The 10,715-nt window shown below is 31.4% G+C and overlaps 1 protein-coding gene across 1 annotated transcript in view; it reads right to left on the bottom strand.

Moving 5' to 3' along the window:
• LOC149424254 (uncharacterized) overlaps window positions 1-10,474 on the bottom strand; it is an 89,252-nt gene extending 78,778 nt beyond the window's left edge. Inside the window, exon 1 of the mRNA XM_089631237.1 lies at window positions 9,752-10,474. Within this exon, the coding sequence (XP_089487363.1) occupies window positions 9,752-9,953 (202 nt within the window). The 5' untranslated portion in view covers window positions 9,954-10,474. The remainder of the gene's footprint in view (window positions 1-9,751) is intronic.
• Window positions 10,475-10,715: the final 241 nt, after the last annotated feature.

Consider the following 10,715-nt stretch of genomic DNA (forward strand, 5'->3'; position numbering starts at 1 on the left):
GCTCATTTATTACAGCATAAGTTAAAACATTAATACTATGGAGCTGAAAATAAAGAATGTAAAAAATCAAAACAAAAACAACAATTATTATTGATAAATAAAATAAAGTATTTTAATTAGATTTTTGAAACCCGGGTGTAGCCGGGTAATGGAAAGTAATTTGTGTTTTCTTTTAACTGCACCCTATTAAACGAAGCCATTGGGACTATGGCATTTCCAATGCGGGTACGCTTTGAGGCTAAAGGGTGCGGGGAGAGAAATAATGTGGGAAAAGTAAGGTGCGGAAATACCTTTCTCTTCCGATCTAGCCATTGAAGACGTCTAAAGCCATTTCATGTTAGGTTTCGAATTTTAATAGTAAATTTCAAAAATAATTTACAATACCTACGAACCCGCAAATTCTGGTAGTTGTTGTGGATCACCGCTCGACCACGAAGGATGCCAAAGCTATTTTATTTTTATATACATTAATCATGAATGACTTAGATATGTCAAATAATTAAAATTTAACCATATAATGTGTAGATACCTTATCGATGTCTTCACTACCTACCCACAGGTAGTGGGTATCCAATACCCCGAGAGTGTGGGTACGAGAAGTGTATGGAAGATATTTGCGAGCATGAATATTTGATACGGCGCTAAGTGCGGCGGGCTGAGGTGTTAAGCCCTCCTATACAAGCACGAGTCTTTTACATATTCCCCTAATGTTGGGCGCGCATACCACTCTAGCTCGTGCAAACTCGCTTACATTATAAAGGCCAAGAGTGGAAAGTGAAAATTATCGAAAAACCATTTAAAACAATTAATTCAAATTGCTGGATACCTAATAAATATATATTAGATGTTAATGTTGGTAAAAATCGTTGGTTAGGTACAAAAATTATAATTAGTGACAAAATTTTTTAAATGATTCATTTTTGCATATTGTCTTTAATTCAATATTTTTTCTAAACCTAACACACATTTATCGGTTAAGCACTCAAATATATCGGTTAAAAACACAAATATATCGATTAAAAACATAAATTACTATTTTATATAATTATTCAAATATTTTATTTTGAAACATAATGTCCATACATAGTTAAATAGATAGGTACATCGCTCTGATTATAGATCACACGGAGAAAACTTACTGATGTGAAATATTGTTTATTTTTTTTAAATCTCGTCAAATTATTTATTCCCCTGTTAAAAACGGGACTGGAGGCTTACAACAAATGATTTGACAAATTCCAGAACAAACTATCAGTAAAGCACGAATATTTTATGAGGAAGTCGGAACGTTCTTCGAAATATCTAATAGTATATAGATATATTCTGAATTACTAATATTTTACTAGGAAACGGTCAAGCAGTCACATTTTTTAGATAATTTTTTTAAAACATCCTCACTCATTTTTCTCCGTGTTAGATCAGCAGCGTCATATTGAATGGCTTTAGCCGTGTTTGTTTACCAGATCTGAATAGCCGGGTACTCCTACACATTCCTTTTCCTCATTTCCTTCCTTCCCCACTACCTTCAGCCTCAGAGCATACCCCAAATGACATCAGTCCGTTGGGAGCAGTAGGGATTCTTGTGAGGTGTTCAAAAAAATGTATCTGAACAATCTTCACCTGCAGACTATTGAAAATTCAGTGTAACTTCCCCATATCAGACACGTAATTTCTTAATTTTATTCAACATCTTCAATCGAATAGTTGGCTGAAAACATTCGGGACTACTGACGTCACCAAAATATAAATATGCCTATAAGAGAAATCACTCTTATAAAGCATTGTATCACTCGTTCTAATGTGTTATGTTACCTATCGCCACTATGCGAGAAATATCCATCACTTTTCAATCCAATCGGAACAATCAAGAAACTGTACTCGCATGTAATCAATATTGATCACATCGCGAAGAAAAATAAGTATACCTACGATAGAAAAAGGTATTTTGAAAAAAATTTTACTATGCATTTTAAAATATTTTTTTGCTGCAATAACCTTTTTGGCGAAGTGTTCCTCTAGTTTTCCTTGTCCTCGCGAGACGCGGCTGTAAGTCCTAACGTCCGTCCAGAATTTATAGTTATAGACTTACGCGAAGGGCCTTACCCGAAACCAGGTGCAAATTCAGACCAGGATTTGGCTCACTCCACTGACTAGACCCGGTAAGCAAAAAGGGTGTGAAAATTTACCCGGTCCGTGTGAGTGTGAAAATGGTTTTTGGGAAAATTTATATTAAATACGAATACCTACGAGACTTAGTCCCCTTAGTGTTAAATGCATCTAATTACTTTAACATTTTGGGTAAGTACTGAGCAGGATTCTGTTTTCTGAAGTAGAACTGTCTGACATGAAAATTGCAAAGTTTTTTTTTATGTGGGTAGATAAATATATGAATCAATAGAGTGAATATACTTCACTGAGATAACGCTCGTAGTTTCACTGAACTAGATCTAGTGGGCGTACTTTAGCTGCCGTTCAAATACCTAGCTATTTCATTCGTAGACACACATTCTTTGAATGGCTAACTTTTTCATAAGCGGTGCTACTTTTTATTTTCGATGAGTATGAATATAACGTGTCTTATATTTTATAATGTCATTGGGGTACAATCACTGTTACTTTTCTGGGTGCAATATCATTTCCACAGTTGGTGCTTTAAAATATCATTTTATCTGTAAATATATTCGACAAAACGCCATATTGTTTATTTTTGTACATATAACAATATTAATGGTAAAAATTGTAAAAAGTTGTATAGACAGCCCTGATTTAATTAACTTTATTGAATTTCACATACCTACGAGAGCTACTCATTCCAAAAGCTCGCTTGTACCTAGATTACACAAAATTACCAATATATATACAGATGTGGCGGGTATATTTAACTACACGAACGGTAGGTACAAGAGGCTATACTAAAATATCTTTTCAATCAATAATAATTAAACCTAAGTATATTTTTTCTCATTTGGTATATTTCGTACGTACATATATCTCCCACTTATTCTTCTAGAGCTTGTATCCATTTTTTACTTTCTGATACCATTTTACGATCAAATACCATATTTTTATTTATTTATTATTATTTTTATATGCTTGTATACTGTGATGTGCAATTATTGTTCAACGGTTTTATAATAAATACATGTTAATTAAATAAATAAATTATTTCTTTAACATATATTATCGTGAATTACTTTTAAAACTCTGATTTTTTTAAATATAAATTGAATTTCAACATACAACTACTACTTATTGGATATAAAAACTGTTTTCTGAATTATTTTTAATAATTAGATTTATTCTTGGGATTCCGGGAGTTTTAAAATATCAAAACCCGTTAGTACCTTTTGGTACAATTGTCTTTCCATTCTAAAGATCTCAATCGCGTGAAAATAAGTTAAAATAAATTATTAATTACATTTTCAGGATTGAGGTTTATGGAATTATTTGTAAAGTTTGATAGACCTTACAAATGGAACTGTAATTTACACTCTTCAGTCTCATTTAAAATGTATATTGTTGGCACATGAAGTAAGTGGTTATAGCATAACGCCTTCTTCAGGATTCTAACTATCGAATTACGAAAGCAAATGCAATTATATTTACAAAGGAATGTTAAATGAATTATATTGAAAAACGGGTTTTCTTGGGAATATATCAATAAAAAATAATATAACATAGTTAGTTTAGTCCCAAGTGCGCTTTTGCACGGAGAAAAAATATCCTGTTAAAAATGTGATGCCATGGATGCCAATTTCCTGATAAAATATTTGTCGTGTTTTTCCTTATAGATATCATGACGGAATGTAACAATAGGTATTAGTAAATCAATATGAACAAGTGTTCCGCCGTCCTCATAAAACATTCGCTTTTAAGTGATACTCTGTTAAGAACTCTTTCAATTCATTCGTGGTAGGCCTGCAGTTCCGTTTTTTAACTGGTAAATGAATAATTTGACAAGATTTTTAATAATTTAACAGTATTTTATACCAGTATGTGGTAGATACACGGTACCTATTGATATAGAGATAGGTGAATTCTTCAAAGGTAATAATCGGTAGAGATTTCATATCTATATTCAGGTATTTACCTAAATATAGATATTTCTAAATACCACAGAAAACTGAATTATGTAATATTAGCTTCAATTTTTATGTGGAAACGCTTATTCAATCGAACATTATCATTTTTAACAGATCACGTGATATTTTTCTGTAAATTTAATTTTCACCCCGGCAGAAATGTGATCATACTGTCTGGCGAATACGTAGGTATCAGAATCGTATGTCTATATTGTATTTATTCAAATCGATTTCCATAAATTGGTTTCCCCGGTATTCGGATGCCATCTGTTAAATCGGAAACAAAGCGACGCTGATCCCAAATTAATTGTTTCGTCGGCAAATAAATAAAATTATTTTAGCCCATTGAGATTGATTTAACTAATCTGGCCGTATTGGGAAAGTTGGGACACACCTAGCGACTGTGGATTTAGGGATTTGCGTTGTGCAAATCTGCCGGCTTTCGTGGCTTACGTCAGTAGGTATTATTTTAGGTTCTCGGTGATTGTTTTCGGAAAGGTAGATATGTCTATATTTTCACTATGGATTTAAAAATGATCTAAAGGTGAATAAGTAGAAAGTGTAAGTATATTTTTAACTATGTACGTGTATAAATTATTAAATTCCTATTCAAACTCTTAAAATCTTTACTGTATAAACAAAAATATAAAGTACCTAAAAAGGGTAAAACTTACTGATATGAAATATTTTTAATTTATTAAAAATCTAAAAAACAAATTTCATAACGAAATAACAGTAGGTACCGCACGAATATGTTACGAGGAAGTCGGAACACGTGTTAACACAAATAAAAATAAATTCGCATTTTGTCATCTGCCACATTTAACAGAATGGTGATAACAAATCCGTATTTATTAAATTTAACCAAATAAACAAAAAGTTTAAAAAAAATTCAAGCGTAGGTATATATTAATTTAGACAAGTGTAAATATCTCGAAGTAAATAAGATTCACCACAAGTTTAGTCTGGTAGTGTTCAATTTAGTTATAGGTACCAATGTGTTCAAAATATTCGTTTAATATGTATGTAGTTACATTCAATTTGTTGAGAAGGAATTTTATTCTTTATTTCTGAAAGTTAATACGTGTTGGTGAATACGTATTTAGTGGATTATGTTTCCACTTTGTAACTTTTTTTTAATAATTCAACTAATTATTATATTAATAATTAAGTCAATCGGGACTAGAGGGGACTAAATGAGTATGGTAGGTACCTAATCGACTGAATATATCAAATATCGTGTAGGTACTTACCTAATGTGAATCAAAAAATGTAAAGAAGCTAAATTTGTATCTACCTAATTATCTAAAACAGTTTTTACAAATATATTATTTTAACATTGAATAGTAAAAATAAATTGTATATTGTCCTCTACGCAACACGGAGAAAATGATGATTTTAAAAAAGTGACAGCATGCTAAATTCCTGATAAAATATTAGTCATTCAGAATATATCGAGAGCACGTTTTATTTTCCTAATATTTATTTTATATTTGTATGTACTCGTGTTCCGCCGTTCTTATAAAATGTTCGCTTTTGACAGATACTTTGTTTTCTTTCAATTCATTCGTTTTAGATGTGCAGTCCCATTTTAACAGGAAAATAAATAATTTGAATAGATTTTTAATAAATTAACTGTATTTTATATCAGTAAGTTTTCTCCGTGTAGGCTTTCGTCTGTGCTGTGGAGGGTTTTTCAATGGTAGAATTTTTTCAGTTCAATTCAGCCCCAATAAATCGGCGTTTATTCAAATATAATTTTTACATTTTCTTAAAAATAGTACAACAAAATTAGTTTTTACAATAATTAATATTTCATACTATTTATTTGTGTGCTTTACGTTATCTACCTCACTGATGTAACCTTTTCTGACAATGAACAGTAAAAATATTTCCTTAAGGCGATGCACTACGTCGTGTAATATTTTAAATTGAGCCACTATCAATAACAACCCTTACGTAGATGGCGATAAGGTTTAAATTCCCACTTAACACCATCCGCCTGTTTTGATTTATGCAAGAAAAAAACATGGCCAAAAAGTGCTTTTTATTTTATTTTGTGGATGTTCAGGCATAAATATTTAATTTTTTCCGATCATTTTATAAATAACTTAATTTTCCACATTATACAATAAAATAATAACCGAAAAGGGTTCGTAAGTGGGAGATTTTTAACTTTAAACAGTTTTCATAGGCCTCTACATTATTTTTTTCTGGGCTTATAAAAAGACTTAAAAAGATCTAAAAAATACTCGAATATTTCAAAGGCCAAGATATATTCTACTCGCAGTATTTAATTAAAGCATCTGAAACATTTCTAGGTGACCAAATTTTCAAACCAAAAACACATGATTTTGCATTACTACGTATGGCATTGCCTTAATATTATTGACAAATTTAGAAAATTCATATATTCAGATAAATATTTGAAATAGAGCAGGGGGAGAAAGAAGGCTAACTGATGGTCGAAGAATAAAGCTCTCGACTACGAATGTCGCGTGTTCAAATCCCTAAGACTCTTTTATGCTGTAGGTTTTTAAACGTCAAATAAAAGCGATACTTCCTATGTAATTTAAAGCTAGCGCAATGAAAATATAATTTTAAAGCTAACTTTAATAGATAGGTACCTACCTAGTAACCTTAATACAACACACACAAAACTATAAAAATCTTGTAACATTCTCTATGTAGATAATGATAATTATAAAAACTGGATCTCTTTGCATTGCATGTGATCTACACATATCTACTATACCCAGTGGCGAACATACCTTAAAGCCTGACAATCTGTGCCTACCCTAAAAAATCTAACTATAAAAAATATGTGACAAGTTTCTGATCAAAATGTTTTTTCTCAAAAATTTAGGAAGTTAAGTTATTCAGTTGGTAATAACAATAAGTGAAAGATGTTAATAAAAAGGCTATCTTTTAAAATTAAATGCGAAATTCATACATGAACTAGAAGAACTACACATAGACACAGACCTTTTGTCATAGAGCGATACACGCCACTGCATACATTTACCTACTTTTATTGTAACCATATAAACATGTTGCAACATACGATTCTGGATTTTAATTGTAAACACAAATATATTTTCTCAGATACAAATTTATTCTGATTGTTTCTATATGTACCTAATATACATTATATAGGGGAAGGGAGGGCAAGATGGAAGGCTTAACTTTGAGATGTAAAAATAAAATATAAAAACATAATATATTAATCCTTTATTCTAATAACTCTTCAGAGAGATCTTACATGCTTATAAAATAGAGTTATTAAAAAATAATTTAAATTGAGGATAAAATCTGTTAGGACTCATAAAATAAAAACAGGAAAAATTTCATCTTGCCCTAACCCCGAGGGCAGAATGGAAAGCTTATAAGGACAAGATGGAATGAATATGATATCCTTACATTTTACAGTTGACACATAAAAGACAACCGCTTTATATGTCTGAATATAGTTCATGTGCCCAACCACAACACTCTGGACACTGTACCCAGTACCCAGTCCTCTGTAGAGTTATTAGAGAAGTATTTTTTAGTGTTACTTTAACTCTTGCTGAAAACAAAAACCATATCTACATATTCAAACAAATAAACTTCTTCAATTTTTCCTTGTGATGTGTTAGAAACATACCTACTTTTAATGTAGACAAGAGACGTAAAACAAACCAGCGCCATCGACTTACATTACAATTTATGCATATTGGCGTATTATTAAAAAGTGAAATTATTATTAATTAAAAATAAACAAAAATAAAAATGATGATTATGAAAAAAGATACGGAATTATGTAGATGGTAACTATCTATCTGGTGTTTTTGTAAAAGAAAGACAAATATTCCTGAGTTACGGACAACCTGACAATAATTTGAAAATTTCCCACTACCACCAAAGTAAGCGTTAAGGTTAAACGCAACGCTCGTTGTATTCTACGTGTTCACAGATGGCGTTAATTAATTAATTTTGTTTAAATACGCTTTTGCAAGGTATTGCTTTACAGTATTAAGACAAATTATTTGTTTGCGCCCTCATATACGCAATATGAATATGAATAAATAGTTTTGTCCATATAAAAACTCAATTCTATCGAGAAAGGCATAAAAATACAATATTGGATTGAATCATCGGTAAAATATTGTATTTGTGTGCCTTTCTCGAAAGAATTAAGTCTTTAAACGAACAAAACTATTGATTCATATTCATATTGCGTATATACGGGCGCAAACAAATGATTTGTCTTAATATTGTAAAGCAATACCTTGCAAAAGCGTACTTAAACAAAATTAATTAATTAACGCCATCTGTGAACACGTAGAATACAACGAGCGTTGCGTTTAACCTTAAATGTTTTTCGTGACGCCTGGGTGCGAACGTAAAGATACCAACTATGTACTTCTACAAATAAGTTCTAACAGACGAGGGTTAGATATTAAATAAATATGTGTTTTAATATTATTATTTTACGTAGGTAAGTTTTTCACCTGTAATGCTCACATTTTGAAAAATTCTCAATCGAAACTTTATTATAGCAAACAAAAAGATAATTGACCACGTATTATTGCGAAGAATTCCACCACACGAAAGTCCGAAGATTCAATCTTCTATGAACGGAATAGTAGTTTGAAGATGTGGCGATCTGATTCTAGAATCGTCTCTAAATTAGTCTATGTAGGTGCCCTGTTGCTTTTAATTTTCCTCAAATGTTCTTCAATCTGTCTAGAAAATTGTATACACTTAGCGGTTTTTGACATATTATGCCAAGTTTTCAAAAACATTTTAAGGGATCGCTTGCGATTATGTGCCAAATTTATAGAACCTAAAAATATGGGACAAAGGTGAAATCTAAATGGATTCATTAGCTTTAAACAGTAGTAAGCAGTTTCATATGTTTCCATATTAATATTTTGAGGAATGGTGTTAATTAAATAATATTGTAAATGTATATATGACACCAATCGCTCAAGTGGTTAAATAGTTTTTTTTTATGAATAACTAACGTAGTTGTGTCCCTTTTCCCCAACTTACTACACTGTTAGGTATTTTTATTATTTTTTACTCCATACAAACTTCCAAAGAAAGTATTTATGATGAAGCTAATGTACATGTAAAAAATTGAAAAATAATGTGTTGGTTCCTACTGTCAACCAAAATTATATTTATTTTTAGTACTGGCATCACTAGTAAATTCACTTAAACATTCAATTTACATACGACATCATTCACAATAATTATTTTATATATATATATATATATATATATATCTATTAATTGCAATAACTCCAGTTTAATGGATTTGCTTTGAATTTCGGTGACATATTCAAAATTGAAACTGTTTATTTGACAAATTAATACAAGCAATAAAGTATTATAATTATAGAATTTTAATGGAAAATAATTTTAATTATCTTTTTCAAAGTTGGGATTATAATATCCCGTGATTTTCCACGAATCTTCACAAGTATATAATATTATATAAATTCTTACAGGATTTTTTTTCTGTACTAATCTATACCTATAACAATATTACAGGGTGTCCTTTGAACATATTGGGCTACCAAATCCATCTAGCGACAGGATGTCTAACTATTCGGGACTTTGGTTATATTGAGTTTTTCTAACTAGATTTATTTGTTTAATTATTTACTCACCATGAATACCGTAGTGGCCCTCCGCCAGTGGCGTAAGGCCGTCTCGCGGGGGCCTTCTCGGGGCCGGGGCCCCCTGGCCCTGGCGGTCCCTGGCCATGATGGCTGCTATGGAGAAGTCAGTGGCGCACGGCCGGAGCGTACAGTCGTCCTCCATGACGCCACGGGCCCCCCTCAGCTCGCGGTAATAACGCAGCTCGTTCTGCAACAACATCAAGGGGGCACCACTGATCCGACGGATTGATGCGAGGCACCCGTCAAATCCACTCAAATGGACTTGACTTCCCACTAAATTCTATATTCAAATAAAGAACTTAGGGGATAAAAGATTTTAACCGTGTGTTTTTGAATGTAGAATATTTTACAATTATTTTTAGTACTTGTCTAATGATATTTTTAACCGACTCAAGATAATTTTACACAATTAATCACTAAATCACAGCAAAATTTGCAAAACGATTGCAAAGAAATTATTGTCATTCGATCAAACGTCATCATTTTAAAGAAATGTCAGAAACTATAACATTCAAATGACACTTAAGTGACACTTTTACACGTTTCTATGACACAAGCTCACGCGATGTCGAGAACGTCTAGATTGACTGAGATGTCTCAACAAACATTTATTGTTTTCTGATAGTTATCCTTAAAACGATCACTGTCTCTAAGTCTCTTAAAAATGTACCCTTCAATAAATCTGTCAACGATAGATACATCGATAGGTAGATCCTCACAGTTATTTCTTTCTTTTTTAGATTTTCACTGAAATTACGCAAATTGTAAAAAACAACTGATGAGAAATATTAAAAGTCATTTTAAAAGTTTTCTAAACTTTTTTACGAAAAATTTTTGGACACAATTTTCGTTTGTTTTGTATTTATATATCACAAGTATGATCATGCCATCTTCATAAGTGGAAATATTTTCGAAAATTTTTCCAAATTCAAATTTGAAAAGTCGTGGAAAAGTCCCGTAG

The sequence above is a fragment of the Hesperophylax consimilis genome, chromosome 4, assembly GCF_061612785.1.
Source record: "Hesperophylax consimilis isolate HC1 chromosome 4, BYU_Hcon_1.0, whole genome shotgun sequence".
NCBI lineage: Eukaryota > Metazoa > Arthropoda > Insecta > Trichoptera > Limnephilidae > Hesperophylax > Hesperophylax consimilis.